The sequence below is a fragment of the Crocuta crocuta genome, unplaced genomic scaffold (genome assembly GCF_008692635.1).
Source record: "Crocuta crocuta isolate KB4526 unplaced genomic scaffold, BGI_CrCroc_1.0 scaffold1, whole genome shotgun sequence".
NCBI lineage: Eukaryota > Metazoa > Chordata > Mammalia > Carnivora > Hyaenidae > Crocuta > Crocuta crocuta.
Window position 1 is genome coordinate 7,912,156 of NW_027527930.1, and position 18,305 is coordinate 7,930,460.

The 18,305-nt window shown below is 39.9% G+C and overlaps 1 protein-coding gene across 1 annotated transcript in view; it reads left to right on the top strand.

Moving 5' to 3' along the window:
- The first annotated feature begins 600 nt into the window (after positions 1-600).
- The window catches only part of SHROOM3 (shroom family member 3), a 301,596-nt gene continuing 283,891 nt past the window's right edge, over positions 601-18,305 (top strand). The window contains 2 exon segments of the mRNA XM_077750890.1: positions 601-669; positions 943-1,381. Of these exon segments, the coding sequence (XP_077607016.1) occupies positions 1,217-1,381 (165 nt within the window). The 5' untranslated portion in view covers positions 601-669; positions 943-1,216.

The window sequence follows — 18,305 nt, forward strand, 5'->3', positions numbered from 1 at the left end:
AAAAAAAAAAGAAAGAAGAGAAAACCCCTGTGCAACCAACTTGACACTTAAATGTTTACTCAAACTGCTTAAAGCGCTGCTTCTCAAACTTGGCTGCACAGCGGAATTGCCGGGAGTTTTAAAAAATGCCAATGTCTGTGTCTCACCCCCCGGGATTTTGCTTTAATTGGTACAAGGTGGGGGCTGTTCTATCTAATTACTCCTTGGTAATTAGCCATCCGTATGGTATTTTTAACTATCCACGTTTTATCAGCTGTGCGACTACTTGGATTGGTCAAGTTTTTGTGCTGAACTGAATTCTGCAAAGCAGGGCTCACTGTGCAGAAAAGTTGCAGTGGCTCTATTTGCCTTAATCCATTTTCCTCTCACTTCCTTGCTTTTTCACTCCGAGGAGGCAAGTGGCTGCTGCGGTAGCAGCAGTGGCTGATCATCGCTGAAAATACCAAAGAAAGAACTCAGCTGCCTCCTGGATATTTGTCTCCACTGAGGATTAACTGGCCATGCTTTTTTCATTTTTCTGTCCATCCTGCAAAAACTTTTTTGTTTTTTCTTTTTTCTGCAAGAAGCAAACCATGATCTTATTGCTGAAAAACATAAGCAAAAAGTTTTAGCACAGCTTCTCGGTCTCTTGGGGACAAGTTAGAAAATTCTCAAGCCCGCAGAAGCATAGTAAGTGCTTGCTTTCTTTTAAAGCTACTTCTGGGGAGAGAGGGGAGGCTATTGTAATGGTAAATTTCACTCTGAGAGGAAGAAAGGGTTGATAATCAATCAAAAATTAGGTATTCGTTTGAGTTTTTGCAATTCTCTTGCTATATTGTAAGACTATTTGAATTTTCTCTGGAAAACGTACAGGAAAAGTTTTGGGGTGTGTGCATGCAAAAGAAAAGCAGTCTTGGGAGTGACACAGAGAAGTTTTTTGTTTTGTTTTGTTTTTCCAAACAGAGTGGGGAGATACAGAGCCCTGGGGGGCTTCAGTGAGATTCCGGAATCCCAGGAGGAGAATTTACACTCAGAAATGTTGAAGTGAAAAATCCTCCTGGCTCAGCATCTTGGACTGAAGTTCAGAAGAACATCTGAAAGAATTTGTTTCTCAAAACCTCTTTTTTTGGCGGGCGAGTATCATGAAGGATGGGATGAGGTGCTGTGAATAGAAGCACTACTCCGAATCCGCTTCAGGCATTTAAAATTTAACTCGAGGGATCATGTATTGGGCATAATGAGGACCACAGAGAACTTGGAGAAGACTACTGCCGCACTCAACCCCAGCAGGACCCCCAAGGCCAGGTACATTTATCTGGAAGTGTTCCTGCAGGGAGGAGCTCCCTGGGGCTTTACTTTGAAAGGTGGCCTGGAGCACGGAGAACCATTAATCATCTCTAAGGTATGTTTCTTTTTGTGATATTGTCTTTATTCACATTGCGTTTTCAACCTTAAAACTTCTGTCAGGTCTGTCAAAAATGCCACCACCGTGCCGAGGATTGCCTGAATATTGCTTAATTTGCTGTTTCATACCTTTCAGATTATATTTGGAAATATTTTGTATGGCTTGGTGTTTGAAAGAAAAGAAATGTGTCTAACTCATTTAGTCTGTGAAATCCTGGGAGGAAGAATGTGCTTGCTCAATGGATAATCTCTTTTTGTGAATGAAATAGTGTAAAAGCAGCTACCACATGATCTTTTCAGTTATAAATCAGATTAAAGATTAACAACGTGGTGAAGGTGGTGGCATGTTTATGAATGTGTTTATGAATGTGTGCTTTATTTAGCATATGGCTAGAAAAATATCTGCTCTTTCTCCCGTCAAATGAAAACATCTAGCAATCCAGAATACTTTAGAATGTGTTTATAATTCTGGAATAGCTGATTACATAAATATTATTTATTGCTTTTTGTATACTCAGCAGAATGAAATCAACTTCCAGTGCAGATCAAATGCAAAACACCATTTCTGCCTCTTTTATTTATCTATGTATTTAAACCAGTTTTTAAACCTTAGTCCTCTATAACATACTTCAATTCTTTATTTATCTTTGGTATGATTTGGTATTCCCACTGAATAAATCCTTCTTATGTGTTAGGCTTAGTGTTACTGCTTTTCTCTTAAACTACAAAGATGGAGAGATAACAGAAATTTCTTTTAAAATTTCAGAATATTAACAGTCTAAAACAATAGAACCTAAACACTTTTCACACATATGCATTACTTAGTAACATTTGTAATTGAGGGGAAAAGTTTTTTCGGTTGAGTTTCAGAAAGGGATCAATACGCATTTTGCCTGAGCTTTGTTATCTATTTAAGGTTAGTTTTCGTATACCCAAAAGCATGTGCTTTGAGAGAGATGGAAATGATTCTTACTGTGAGTGAGCCAGTGTGAGCCAGGTTTCCAGCAGTCAGCATAGAGTGTGCAGGATACCACTGTAAGGTTTGTGACTTTTCATTACCTTTTCTAAGAAAACAAAAGATAAGTATACATATGTGTATCGGTTAGGAGGCATCCAGCTCTAAGTAACTGAAACTGGATTTACGGGGGCCTAAGTAAGTTGGGGTTTGTTTTTCCCATATTGCAAGAAGTCTGGAAGTAGGCTGCCCTCACTAGGAGCCACAGCTCAATCATGTCAAACATGGGCTTCAGTTATCTCTCCAATTCTGCCATCTCTATGATCTTGGCTTTTGTCTTCATGGTTACGTGGTGGATGCCACACCTGCAGTGTTGCAGCTTCATTCTGGGCCAGGTTTTGGCTTGTTGTTTAGAGAGGGACACTGTCCCTAACAGGCTTTTACTTATATCTCACTAACCAGAACTGTGCCATGTACCTATGTTCAGACCAATTATTGGCCAAGGGGCCTGATATTATCATGACTACTTTAGACCAGTCGGGATTTCTTTCCTGGGTTCTTTAATAGGAACCTCCCTTTCCTGATGTCAAGGAATCTCTGCCCACTATTTGAATACATTGGGGTTCTCTTTTGAAGAGGAAGGAGGAAATGGGTGCTAGGTGGACAGCTGAGAATGTCTGCCAGAAATATACATACCATGTCTGCATTTAGAATTCTGGTTGTATAGCCAATTTGCCTTGCCTTATGTGATAAGATAGTTTGCTGTAGGACTGGCCTAAATCTACCACTAATGGGCCACTCCTCTAAGGCTCCATTTAATCTGCAGAATGGGGGTATACTATTATCTCCCTTATTGGAATGTATGGGGATTAAGTGAGACTATTTATTCATTTTTGATTTTATTTTTGAGTAACCTCTGCACACAATGTGAGTCTCAACCCACAACGCTGAGATCAAGAGTCATGTGCTCCACCAACTGAGCCAGCCAGGCACCCCCCGAGACAATGCATTTTGGGCAGTTAGCATAGTGTGGGGTACACAAAGGAGCTCAAAAACTCAGCAAAGACTATGGCTATTGCTTTTTATTATTCTAAAGACATTTGTATTAGGATACAGATTTGGCTGCTGTATAAAGATCCAAAATAACAATAGCTTAAACAACGTAGGGGTTTCTATAACTCTCACATAACAATCTCAGCCTAAGCCAAACTGAAACATGGATGTATGATGTCATGGACTTAAGTTTCCTCTACTTTCCTTACTTCCATCCTTGAGGTGATGTCCTATCTGCATGGTCCCAGTGATTGCCACAACATCTGCTTTCCAGTCATTAAGGAGTGGATAAAGGGGGTACCTGGGTGGCTCAGTCGGTTAAGGGTCCGACTTTGGCTTAAGTTATGATCTCACAGTTTGTGGATTTGAACCCCGCTCTGTGCTGACGGCTCGGAGCCTGGAACGTGCTTCTGATTCTGTGTCTCCCTCTCTCTCTGCCCCTCTCCCACTTGTGTTCTATCTCTCTCTCAAAAATAAATAAACATTTAAAAAACTTAAAAATAAAAAAGAAGTGGAAAAAGGAGACAGAGAGAGTAATCTCTTTCCTTTCAAGGGCATATTCTGGTGCAAAATGGTCCAGTATGGTAGCCACATCCATATATAGCTACTTCCATTTCAGCTGAAAGTAAAATGAAATAAAATGTAAAATTCTGTGCCTCATCTGTACTTGCCACATTTCAAGTGTCACATTTCATTGAAGCTCTTGTCTCTTTGGCAAACTGATTCATTCAAGCTCCATTTCTTCCTCTCTTTGAAGTGTTCTTGATGTCATCAAGCTGAGTTAGGTGGTCTCTCTTCTATACTCTTAGAACATGCACTTATTATATGAAATCTCATTTTTTACTTATCTTGATTGTCTTCTCAGAAGTGTGAGAGCTTCTTTAGGGCAGGGCCTGTTTTCATTCTGCCCCATCTAATGTGGGTAGCCCAGGTACACAAATATTTGTTGAGTAAATGAAAGGACGTGGGCTATGTCTCATTCGTCTTGCATTTCCAAGATCCACCAGAGTAACTGGCACAGAGAATGTGCTCAGTAACTTCTACTGCATTATAAGCAAAGATGAAACAGAGCAGTAGGCAAGGGGAGGAGTGGAGGTAGAGTCCCATGAAATGAAGATGGCTTCCAGATCTTCAAAGATGAGCATGTATAGGTTTCCCATTGTTGCTGTAAACACTACCACAAACTTAGTTGCTTAAGCCAACACAAAGATACCATCTTGTAGTTCTATAGATCAGAAGTTAGCACAGTTCTCCAGGACAGATCTAGCTGTGGGTGTTAGTAAGGCTGTGATACAAGGGCTCTAAGGGAGAACTATTTCCTTGCCCTTTCTTGCTTCTAGAGGCTGCCCACATTCCCTGGCGCATAGTCCTCTCCTCCATTTGCAAAGCCAGCAATAGCAGGCTAAGTCTGTCCCACATTGCATTACTCTGTAACTTCTGCATCCCTTTTCCTATTTTATTTTATTTTTTTCTATAAGTAGGTTCCATACACAGCATAGAGCCCACTGAGGGGCTGGAACTCACCACCCTGAGATCAAGACTTGAGTTGATATCAAGAACCAAATGCTTAGCCAACTGAGGCACCTAGGTGCCTCTCTTCCAATTTTAAAAGCCCTTGAGCCCTTGGGCCCACTAAGATAATCTCCCTGTTTTAAGGTCAGCTGAGTAACAACCTTAATTCCATCTGCAAACTTCATTCCCCTTTGCCATATAATCTAATGTATTCAGTTTCCAGGGATTGGAATGTGGATGTCTTGCAGGGAGAGGGTTTTATTTTGCCTGTCACTTGAGCATTTGAGCACTGATGAAAGTCCATGTAAGTTAAGACCATACCAGAGTTGAGGCTAAAGTGAAATTTAGTGGCCGATCATGTATATCCTTTATCTTCTTTCTAGAACAGTGAAAAAACTGCACACCAGCTCATACATTGGCATCCAGATGTCCACTATTCCCTCGAGGTTGGGTGACCCCCATGATAGGGAAAGGGAAAGGATTGCACATGTTGAATCATACATACAAAAGGCACATACACTTATACAAAAGCAATTATAGGCTGCCAGGTATGGATAACAATATAATGAATGAAGTATTATTTTTCTTCAGGTACAAAGGAGACAGGAGAATGAATGGAGAAAAGGAACTACAAAAGGGTGACAATAAAAGAAATCATTTTCAAATCTTTTTCTTTGAGATATAATGTCCTTGAAAAGGAAAGGTGGGGTTGAGGAAAGAGCCTCTGTAATCTGTGAACTTCAGAAAGAAAGGACAACTTTATTTTAGTAGTGATTGTATGTGGAAGCTCAAGTAATTCAATAGTTCAGGAAGTTGGCAGCATGATTTTACTGTGACTCACTTTGCATTATGGCTGAGGAAGAGCAGTCCCACCTGCCGTGGGGTACACCTGCTCCGGGGCTCAGAAATCAGGGAACAAGTGTAACAACAATAAACAGCAACAACAACAACTGATGACACATACTGAGTGTTTACTACGTGCCAGACTCTATTCTAAGACATCCACATGTGTGAACTCATTTAATTTTGACAACACCGTGAGGAAGGTAATCGATTATGCAAGTTTATACATGAGAAACCGAGACATGGTATTTGAGTAACTTTCTGCAGCTCTCACAGCTAGTCACTCATAGAATTAGAATTTGAATCCTGGCATTCTGGTTCCCCAGAATGAATGAGGAGTCTATGCACCTAATACACTGTGCCATTTAGTCACCATAGCCTACCAAATATTTGGCTCTGTCTAAATTCTAAAGCTATTATTTGGGTAAAATATGAGATTAATCTTTTGTTATATATGGTTTAAAACTTATTAGAGATGGGCTCCTGGGTGGCTAAGTTGTTAAGCATCTGACTTCTGCTCAGGCCATGATTTTAGGGTTCATGAGTTCAAGTCCCACATTGGGTGAGCTCGAGCCCCTGCCTTGGGTGAGCCCTACTTTTTTCTCTCTCACTCTCTCTCTCTGCCCCTGGCTCACTTGCACCTCCCCCCAAATAAATAAATAAATAAACATTGAAAATAAAAGTTATTAGAGGAAAACAATTTTTTTTTCAAAGAAAACCCTTAGCCTTTAAGTACCATAAAATAGGTATGATTACTGCTTAAGCAACCCTTTTAAAGGAGTTCAAGACCCATGGAAGGAGGGGGCACTTAAGAGTTCTTAGTATTTTTGTGGTGTCTTCACCTAGAGAGGCACCTTTTAGTGTTCTTCAACCATGGCCTTCTGAGTAAGACATGCTCCAGGCTCTTACATCTCTTATGTTATCAATACTCAGAACGCATAGTCCTCATTCCTGCTCCCCTGGGAGATGAATTTACTTTAGCTGGATTCTCTCTGTGTATAAATCCTGTGATTCCAGAATGCCTGGGTGGCTCAGTTGGTTAAGTGTATGGCTTTTGGTTTCAGTTCATATCATGATCTCACAGTTCGTGGGATCAAGCCCCATGTCAGGTTCTGCCCTGGCAGCATGAAGCCTGCTTGGGATTCTCTCTCTCCATGTCTCTGTGCCCCTCCCCTGCCCATGCTTCCCATCTCCCTCAACACAAATAAATAAACTTTAAAAAATCCTGTGGGTTCCATCTTCCATACCCTCACCTTCTCTGAAACTCCTCCTTCTGTTTATAACCCCATCATATTCTTGCTGTCAGGCTAACACACAGCCTTCCCCGAGGCCTTATTTACCTAGGCTCGACTCATGGACACTATCCCATCCACAACTTCCCATTCTTTCTCTCTAGGTGGGCATGTTTTCTGTGTGAAGTCAGAGGCATCCTCAAACACGGTGTCCCAGGCTTCCTGTTGGCTGACACCACTCAGATTTTTAAATGGAGTCTCTCATTGGGTTCGTCTAGCCTCAGTGATTTGATCTAATCCCTAAGCCCTCTTTACTATTCCTCCTCCGGGGAGAATCATCCAAAGCATCTCAATGAGCCTGCGTTTTATAGTGAAATGAATTGCTTTGCTGCACTGCAAGGAACCTTGGAAATACCAATAGTCCATAGGTTAGGAAATTACTCATTTGGAACATATTTAAATTGGATGATCTTGTTGAGATTTCCTCATTTCTGGATTTTCTATATTCATCTGTCTAGAGTCAGTATCTTCCAACCTTCCAGCTTCCTTAGTGCCCCTCAGTTTCAACACACCAGCATCAACCATACCACCTCCTGGCCCATTTCTTCTGCACTAAAACAGTTTTTACTAGTTCTTCAGCCATGGTCCCTGAGTTCAATTTGAAGTAGATGTCTAGGCAGTTCTGCAAGACTCTGGGCTGCTTGATTTAGTTCACCCCAAAGTCATCTCTGGTTTCCTCCCAAGTACCAAGCTAGGTCAGTTTGTTATTGACCTTTTAACACAGCCAATTCTTTCTGAGTTTCTTTCCTTAATGTTCTTGCTTTTGCCTTTAAGATCCTTTGCCCTTTCTGCCAGGGGAGCCCTTTCTCTCTGCTGTCCTTAAACAATTTGTTTGTTCCCTCACACCCAATTCTGTCCCGCATTTGCATGAATTCTTCCTTCCTCTCATCTCTCCAACACTTTTATTCACATTATTTTCAGATACAGGTAGTTGTTTGCATTTGGTATCTTGCCAATACATCATAATCTCTTTAAAGCCAAATGAGGTTTATTCATGCTGTGTATCCTGCTTTTCCTGGCGAAATATTTCCCATTTCCCACACACAACAAATTAATAAATGTGAAATAATTTATAGGATCTTAGAGATATAAAGAATCTCAGCAATCATTTAATCCAACTTCCTCATTATATAGCGAGCAAACTGAGATAATAAAGTTCATTTATTTGCCAAGATGGTTACTGCCTTAGCAAAAAAACCCAAAAAACAAAAAACAAAGAAAACGAAGCTGTGTGTGTGCATGTGTGTGCGTGTGTGTGTATGTGTGGCATGTGTGTATGTAAAACTCAGCTAGTGAGGGAATAAGTGTTTTCTGGTTGTGCCATTTGTACTTTCCAGTGGATCCTAGTTCCTGTTAGGCTATTAACTTCTAGAAGATAAGGATGTTTCCCTCCTACTTCTCTTCCTCCTTTACTCGTCTCTTCCTTCCTTCTTTTCTTTCTGTTATCCTCAGTGCTTAAATTATACATATCAATGATGAAAATGAAAATATATGAATGGATAAAAAGGAAGATAAATGAATATCAAAAAGGATCTTCTTTAAAAATCTTTGTTAGGAAGATGTGCAAACAAGGTCCCAGAAAGACCTCTTAAAAAATAAGGCAAGTAGGTTGAGTTTGAGTCTTCATTTAATGATGCCTATGCTTAATGATTGGTAAATGTCAGTTGAGTTGAATTAGATTGGAAAAAAGAAGTTCATGGTTTTATTGAACCTTTTAGAAATTATCTAATTTAGGAATTGCTTAAAGTGTTATGTCCTTTTTTATTACAAACTAAGCCTGTGATCCCATCAATGTTATTGGAAATAACCTTTATTCAAGTAGCATGCTGACGTGGTATGCCAAATGGATATTAGCATTGGTAAGAATTCTGCTTTCTTTCAAAGCTAATAGATTCTCAAGGCATTGCTTCCTTTGCAGGAAACACAACTTAAATATCTGTCTGTCTCATTTTAATGAACCCACAAAGTGACTGAAGACACATAATGAGAGACTTTCTATCCATCTTAGAAAAAAACAAAAACCCAAAGAATATTCTGGGTCTTAACTACCCATAGACCGATTTTTCCACATCTCTGCCTTTGATGTACTTCCAAGCAGTGAACATCTCAATCCAAAGAACTACAGAGTTGATGTTCTCCCTGGTCCATCCATCTCTCATGCTCTGACATCCCAGGCCCTTCTCAATGAAAGGAAGTGAGGCCAAGTTTCTCTGCCCAGTCTAACTACTGTTTCCTCCCAATCTTCTAATGACTTTTCCCACAAAAGATAACTTGTGTATTTCAGGCCACTGAATGGAAGGGACAATTCTTTCCTGCCTTCAGAGGAGGCTTGTCTAACTTGGCAGATTGATGTGCAGAACACTCTGTCCTGGGCATCTAAGCCTGAATTTGCTCTTACGTCAACTGCATTTTTTCATTCCTCAGCCACCACACATCTATTTATTATATCCTTCTCCATTTTGAACTGTATTTTATCTTAGAGATTTATGGAGATTTATCTAAAGTCTTTATTTTGAAATGTTCTTCTGTATGTTTGTATTGATTTTGGGTTGTGATTTCTGTTATCTTTCTTCCCCCATTTTATGCAAGGGTAACCAGTGTAGCACAATACACATTTCAGACTATGTAGGGCTTGGAGTGAAAATAACCATTTCATTTCTACTCTAGTCTCCACTGGCCATGTGACCATGGGAGTAACTTAGGTTTCTTGGACCTCAGTTTCTTCATCTTTAAAAGAGAAATATTCTAACTAACGGAATTACTGTAAGTATGCAATGGATTAAGTTAAAAAACAATGTTTAGAAAAGACAAAACACAATTCAAAGTTTAGTTATGATATGATGATACGGACTGGTGGGAGAAGAGTAGGTATCAAACAGAAGTTAGCAACCCACAAAACAAAGATGATATCTGGCTGATTTCTGTATCATGGAAGCACTCACTACCTCCCACTGAAACACTGAACAGATCATTCTCTGCCCTCATGGAGCTGATATTCCAGTAGAAAGAGAATGGAAATAGATATGTTCATCCATGATAATCTCAGGGTTGGTAAGTGTTATTAAAAAACAAACCATATGATGGGTAGTTTTTGTGGACTAGAGGCACGAGAAGCAGGGTTCACTTTAAATAGGTGACCAGAGAAGAGTTGTCTGATAAGATCACATCTGAGCTAAGACCAGATAGATGAGAAATATGAATTCAGACATGCAAAGAGGTTTATACGTTCAGCTAGGCAGGAGAATCTTGGAATGTTCAAAACAAAAATAAAATAAAGTTACTGGATCATAGTAAGCGTCTTAGTCTGTTCAAACTGCTATGACAGAGTACCATAGTCAGAGTGCTTTCAGAACAACAGAAATTTATTTCTCACAGTTCTGGAGACTGAAAAATCCAAGATCAAGGCGCCTGCAGATTTGGTGTCTGGGAAGGGTCCATAGATGCCTGTCTTCTCACTATGTCCTTAGATGGCAGAAGGGGTGAGGGAGCTTTTTGAGGTCTCTTATAAGGGCAGGACTCTCACTCATGAAGGCTCCACCCTCATGACTTAATCACCTCCAAAGTCCGCAACCTCCAAATATCATCACATTAGGGGTTTTCAACGTATGAGTTCTTGGGCGGGGGGGGATAATCAGTCTATAGAAGTAAACAAGAGAGAGAGTGGTATGATAGAAAATGGAAAGTCAGGGGTCAGATCATATCAGATCTTACAGGTTGTGGGAAGGACCTTGGACTGGGTTTCAGTACAGATGTGAAGATACATGACATCATGAGTCTTTCTCTACTTATGGTGTGCTGGACTGATGGTGTGTATTTAAACTCTGGGAGATTTTTAGTGCTGGCTCTTAAAGCCACCTTCTCTTCTCTCCCTCCTATGAATTTCTAAGGCACTTCTTGCATCTACACCATATGGGGCTCGAAACCATGAACTGCGAGATCATGGTCTTCTAAAAGACAACTGTCAAAATTTATTATCATTTATGGAGTGATATACAAATAAATGGTAAATTTTCTTCTTTTCATTAGTTGGGAGAAGGTTATCTTTATCCCATAACTGTTCATCTCCTGGGTTATTTATCACTTCAAGCCAACAAGGTCTACTGGGGTTGCTTTTGCCATAGTAATGACTAACTTTGCTGAGGTCCTTCCTGCTCTGTAACAGGCATACTATCTCACACAAGCTTCACAAAACTCTGTGAGGTAAAGGTCCTGTTATTATTTCCATTTTATAGATAAACTGGAGGCTGGCTTAATTAAGGTCAGAAAACTAGGTGCTAATCTAAGACTTTTTAAACTGGAAGCCTGAAAAAATAGCTTTCAAAGTAAAAGCTCCATTGTCGTTTTGGAGTTCCAAAGAATACTTACATCTACTTCATTCCAAGTCACCATAAACTGGTAGAAAGAGTGGGATGCAGGCTCCTGGGTAGCTCAGTGGGTTAAGTGTCTGACTTTGGCTCAGGTCAGGTGATCTCATGGTTTGTGGGTTTAAGCCCTGCATCAGGCTCTGTGCTGCCAGCCAGCTCAGAGCTTGGAGCCTGTTTCAGATTCTGTGTCTCTCTCTCTCTCTGACCCTCCCCTGCTCATGCTGTCTCTCTCTCTCTCAGAAGTAAATAAAACATTTAAAAATTTTGAAAAAAAAAAAGGAAGAAAGAGTGGAATGTATGAAACTGTGGGAAAAAGCCAGGCATCTTGAAGTTAGCTTGTGCATGACATGAGGAACATACCTGACATGTCAACCTCAGGAATTAAACTGGACTACCACATCTTCCCAGACCCTACTTCCTGCCTTTCACTTCTGGAAGGTTCTAGTCTTGGTCTCAGTTCTCCTCTTTGATTGCTGTTTTCTTAAAATTTTTAAGGTTTACTTATTTTTGAGAGAGAGAGAGAGAGAATGAGAGTGGGTGAGGGGCAGAGAGACAGGGGGACACAGAATCTGAAGCAGACTCCAGGCTCTCAGCTGTCAGCACAGAGCCCGACGTGGGGCTCGAAACTATGAACAGCAAGATCATGACCTGAAGTAAAGTCGGATGCTTAACTGACTGAGCCACCCAGGTGCCCCTCTGATTGTTGTTTTTATATTGTTTTTCAACTGGGGTCTTGTTGAGTTTCATCTTAACATATGGTCATCAACAGTGTCTCTGTTTCTCTATCATGCCCTGTCTCCCCAGTTGACTTAAACTCCTACTCCCCACCAGCTTAAACCTGAGGGCTCATCTCTTGGACTGGATACATTCCATCACCTGGATAGGCCATGAGAAATAAAACCTTAACTCTCATATCAGGCCAGTTACCCAAGAAGAAACACTAACTGACTAAACAAATATTAAACAGCCTAAAGCTAACAGGGGCTGGATGCAGTTAGTACAGGGGATCAGGCTTGAGGTTCGTATTGATCGAGACTGATTTTCCAGGGTACTTCAAGTTCATGCATTCCAACATGGTAAAGAGATCAGTACCACACAGTCTTTCCATGGAGGAGACTCTGTTGTACCAAACTTTATTGTGTTTGTCCCTTTCCAGCTCTGGCTTATCTTATAATATAAATAAACTACTGTATATTTGTACATTATACCATAATCTCCATTGCTCCTCTGGCTGGGTCTACTGCTTAGCTGACTGTCTCCACGCCTCCTAATCTGCCTGCTCTGGTTCCATGAGTCCCATTAGCACCCACTCTCCCTGAAAGGGAGACTTTCTGACTCCCTAACAGTACATTTACTTGACATAATCCTGGGACCTCCACACATAATTGCTCAAAGCCATTGCTGCCTAGTAGGGTCCTAGCTCAACTGGCCTCATCCCTAACCAATTCTTGGCTCCAAGAAACAGTTCAGGCAGAATTCCAAAGATCTGAAAATTAAAAAGAACTATGCCATGAACCTGAAATTAAAACACAGGCAATTTAAATGTAATAAGCATTCTTCAGGTTAGTTGGACTAAGTGTCTTGCACTTTAAGTATCAAATTACATCCTAAACCACACATTTGCTAGAAGGTAGGAAGAAAGGTTAAACTTCTAGAACTAATCGTCTTACTCCTTTGCTTTGAAAAGTTGTAACTTTTAATGGAGGAAGTTGTATAGGCATAATTTAAGCTTTTATCATCTTGTGTGTTTTATCACCTTGAACATCTGAGAAGCTCACATTTTTTAGGCCTTGTCCTCAGGGAAACTAGGAAGTAAGGTGCTAGGATTCAGATGCAGGATCTGGGTAGGTTCCAGAAATAAATACACATACTGGGTGTTGAGATAAGATATTAAAGGAATAGGAAAGTGAGTAAATTTTGAGGAATGTGTTGACAGAAAATACCTGACATTTTCTTTTTATTCCTTAATTTTTGTGGGGATCAGGTGGTTGTTTTTCATATTTTCACCTTTGAGCAGAAGATCAAAAACAAGGCAGCCATTGACCTAAGTGTAAGCGGCAGGAAAGTAAAAGACTCAGTCTTGTTCTTCAGGATGGCTTTCGCCGTTGCACAACAGAGCTCTTGATGCAATATTTACAACTAAATAAGCTGCTGGCAGTGTCTTGAAAGAATTACTATCACAGCTTTTCATACATATGTAAGCCGATGAATTTGACCTTTATGAAGACACTGTGCTGTGGACCGTTCCAGAGTGCCCAGGTGTAGTGCAAATTTCTGAACCCGGGCACTAAAAGGTACTGCAGTCACCTTTTCTCTTTATAAAAGAAGGCAAAATAAAGAGGGCAGGACTTCAAGGTAGAAAGAAGGAAATGGATTCATAGTAACAGTGTTTATGTTTACTCAGTTCCTGCTGTGGATCAGATCCTCTGTTAGGTTATTTATTATTTTGTAGAATGAGATTTGATTTTACATGTGAAAAAGATTTTTCCATAAATGATGGAGCCAGAATTTAAAGCTACTTCACGCATTCACTAACGTATTCGTTGAACACATTGTTTATTGAATGCCTAAAATACAATAGCTTTGGGGAAACAACAGCAAACAAGGTCCCTGCATCCGAAGGGCCTGTGTTCTCAGTTTCTTTTTCTACCGCTTGAAGTTGATCCAGTCAGTGCCACACCACGTTCCCTCACCTTTCACTTCTGTGTATTTTGGCTGAGTTTCCACTTCTCAGCACCCACATTCCTTGGCTTAGGGACTTTATTTTGCCTCCCCTTTGCTACCTGCTTAAGAACTCTGGGAGCAGCCCTCAGCCTGTGACTGAGGTGAGTTGATCAACAGCCCAGCTCTCTCATCCATCGGATGGGTAACTCTGAGGTGAGTGTTTTACACCAGCTTTCTCCTAAAGTTAGTTGCCCTGGCAGAATTAGGCTCTACTTGCTCATGGTTGTAGGTGGTTTCATAATGCATCTATATAGACTACCTTCCTTCTCCTGCCTCCCTCATCTACTTCCCTGACAGTTTTCTTCACTTTCCAGATAAACCAATACTTGGGTTTGAACTCTTGTTCTACTTCTTCTGAGTAGAACTCAGAGTCTACTTCTGGGGAAAAGCAAACCAAGATTACCACCCTTTAGGGAATGCTTCCTAAGGAAAACCCAGAGCCTAAAGCCTAATGTAGATCTGTTTCCAAAGTCTATGGAGCCATGGACGTCAAGTCAGAGGACTCCCATAGTACCTCAGACCTATGTTTTCTTGGTTGCTAAGAAAAGGAGAAATCTGTTCTTAGACAGAATGTTTTGTAACTATGTCTTTCATCTTCTGCCCATTCACAGGACTGACTTCTTCTTTCGCCACTGAATGGGTTGATGAGTCACACTATTTTTATCATCACTTCTTTTTTTCTGTATCAATCAAGCACCATGAAAATTTCTCCTCCCCTCTGAGAGGACAAGCCAGCATCTTTTTTGTTCTGTAGATTGCTCTATTCTATAGTCTCTACAGGTTAGTGGTTAAGGAAAATGTGCTCCCCTGAACAGAATTGACAGAGAATGTATCTGATTCTATTTGGGGGCTCTCTGAGCATAGTTTCTTCTCTAGAATCTTTTCTGTGTTGCTTCTATTCCTCCTCAGCTCATACTATAAACATAGCACAAGAATAAAACGGACAACATGCTGTTTTTTAGTCCAGCATATTTGATATAACATGGCAGTGGTATGAAGTTTGGTACCTAAGCAAGCAGTGAAATAAAACGTAATTTTGAATCCATCCCAAACTCAAAATAACACAGTAACTTTTCAACACTAAAATACAGTATTTTAAAGTAACTTGTACCACTGCCAAATTCAATACAAGAAGCTTCCTTTGAAGTGTTTCCCCCTCAATATGAATATTCTTTGACTCACTATGTTGTCCTTTCCCAGTTCTCTTGTTTTTTGCTTGAGTTCACTGAAGACTGACAAGCAGTAGCTTCATGTGACAGCCATTAGTCTGCCTTAAACCCCAGTGTGATCTTGAATGGATGGAATAATGAATAGATTTTATGCAGTATGATTCACGTTGTCAGCATCATGAAATTGGCAGTTCAAGAGCAGCTAACTGTGCTTCCCGTCCTTTCTTTCCTAAATTAATATTTTAATATAACAGTGCAAAAGGCATTGTTCCTTTTTTCAGTCCAGGCATATTTATAGCTGACTGAACTCTAAATAATAAAGCAATAAAGTTCTGTTCTATTACAAAAAGGAGCAAGTGTGGAAGGTGTTTGGCTCTTTGTACAAGTAGGAATTAACAAGCATTTAAAAAAAATGTGTTTGTGTGTGTGTGAGCACAGGGAGGGACCTTTCATCACAACGAGGGAGGTCTTGGCAAGTCCGTGTTCATTTTAACTTCATGGTGCTGATTGCAGCACACTGATGCCTACTCTGCCTGCAGGGAGCCTGTGAGATAGAAAAGAGATTCGGAGAGTGGTGCAGAAGAAAATGATCTCCCACCTTTCCATCTCAAGCAGGGGGAAAATTCTTCTTAGTCAAAATTCCTTGGTTTGTCTAATTCACACTGTCATTTCATGGAGGTTAAAAACATACCTTTCTATCCATTGCTGAGAATGTACAATGGTGCAGTCACTTTAGAAAAACATATAGCAGTGTTTGAAAATATTAAACAGAGTTATCTTTTCACCCAACAATTAGACTTCCTAGTAAAGCATACACTCAGGAGAATGGAAAACATATCTGTAAAAAAACATACTGAAATTTTCATGGCTGCATTGTTTACAATAGTCACAAAGTGAAAAAAATCCAAATATCTATCAACTGGATAAGCAAAATATGATATAGCTATGTAATGGAATACTATTTGAGAGGAAAAGTGACTGAATACTGAGAGATATTACAACATTGATTAACCTCATAAATATTATGCTCAGGGGCACCTGGGTAGCTCAGATGGTTAAGCGTCCAACTTTGGCCTAGGTCATGATCTCGCAGTTTGTGGGTTCGGGCCCTGCATGCACTGAGCGCCTGGAGCCTGCTTCAGATCTTGGGTGTCTCCCTCTCTCTCCGCCCCTCCCCTGCTCATGCTCTGTCTTTCTCTCTCTCTCTCTCTCAAAAATAAACATTAAAAACATTTTTTAAATGTTATCCTCAATTAAAGAAGCCAGACATGCTCAAAAATACCCATATTATGCAATTTCATTTATATGAGATACCCAAAGAAGGCAAATATACAGAGATAGAGTCAATGAATGGTTGTGTGAGGCTAGAGATGGGAATACAGAGTGACTATCAATAGATACAAAGTTTCTTTCTGAGGTTATGGAAATATTCTGAAAGTAGATCACAGTGATGATTACACAACTCTTTATTTAAAAATCATTGAATTGTAAGGAAAAAGCCACTTTTTCTCCTGGTAATAAAAATGAGAAGGAACAAACAAGAGAAAGAAAGTAAATAAGAATCACAAAGAAGATTATCACTCACCATGTCAAGTATTCAGTATTGACTGAATTAACTGAAATTTAAAGTAGTAGAGGAAGATGACCAAAATAAATGCCTAAAAAATATAGCAGAGTCCTAATTACTTAGAGAAATGGGAAAATCTAAAAAGTTGTTCATGAGTCAATTTAGGGAATGACAAAGAATATGCCACATTCAGAAGACCAAGGCAGTGGAGTCTAGGATTTTCTCTGAAGTAAGAATTGAAGAATGCCTTTCTCATTGTCAGATCTCAGGATTTTAAATCTTTAAATCTTTATGTTTAATTCTTCCCATTTTGTGTACTGTATGTCTTTGGTGGAATTAAAATGCAGTGTCCTGGGAAAGTAAAATAATGTAAAATATGAAAATTTTTGCTAAATTACTAAGGCTAGAATTTCATTCTTGAGTGAAGTTTGAGACACAAAGGCATTTAACATTGTGACAAAAATATGTTGTATTGCAGAAGAGTGAGGGGTGCTGGCAATTCAAGCTTGAGAATCCTTTTTCACTGAGACCATGGAAATTTCGTGAAGTCTTACCACATTAGGGTTCATAAAGATGAAGAAGTTGCTAACCTAGTTAGGTTATAAAGAAGGCAAAGAAGCATTTCAGAGTGAGAGGGTGAAGAAACATTTCACAAGGGCCATCTTACACTTTATGAAGCCATATGGGGGGCTTGTGTCACCTAAGAGCAGGGGTTTCTTGATCACTAATGATACCCAATTGCTCCTCCTGACTGGTGGTATCTGTCTGTGCTGTCCTCTCTGACTTCCAATGGGGACACTTGACATGTGGGAGAAGAGGTGGGGGGGGGGCGGGAAGGAAGAGTTTCTCAAAAGTCTACAAGGTCCCCTGCCATCTTCAGTTCCAGTACCTGCTGCTCAAAACCGTATAAGATTCAAGGGATCCATAGTGGATGTTTCCATGTACAATTGCTAAAGCGTAGTGGCTTCCTCTTCATGGAAAGAGATGGTGGGTATGTTTTTGCAATGAACTAATCAACAATCCTTTCCTGCTAGAGTTTCTAGCTCTCACATGCACTAGACTTCATTCAAAATGTGTTCTTGAATGGTATAAATCACATTTCCCTGTTGATTTATTTTTGATTTCTCCAAAGTTTGTAACTGACACAGAAGAAAAGAGATGGTGGTTGGGGCTGTTGGCAGTGAAAAATCACCGATTAGAAGGAAGTGTGACAATGAAAGAAAGATTGGAAAGCAATCTGCTGAGGCTTTACAAAAATACAATTTTTTGCCATTTTCTTCCAGAAAAAAAAATCTTCCACAAAGTAAATATTTAAAATAGTTCATAGTACTAAGCCTGTGAATGTTTGCTTTGCAATGTAGCAGTAGTTTCACAACCAGAAATTCTAAATTACTGAAGAATTCTAAAAAGGTAAAAAAAAAAAAAAAAAAAAAGNAAGCTAGG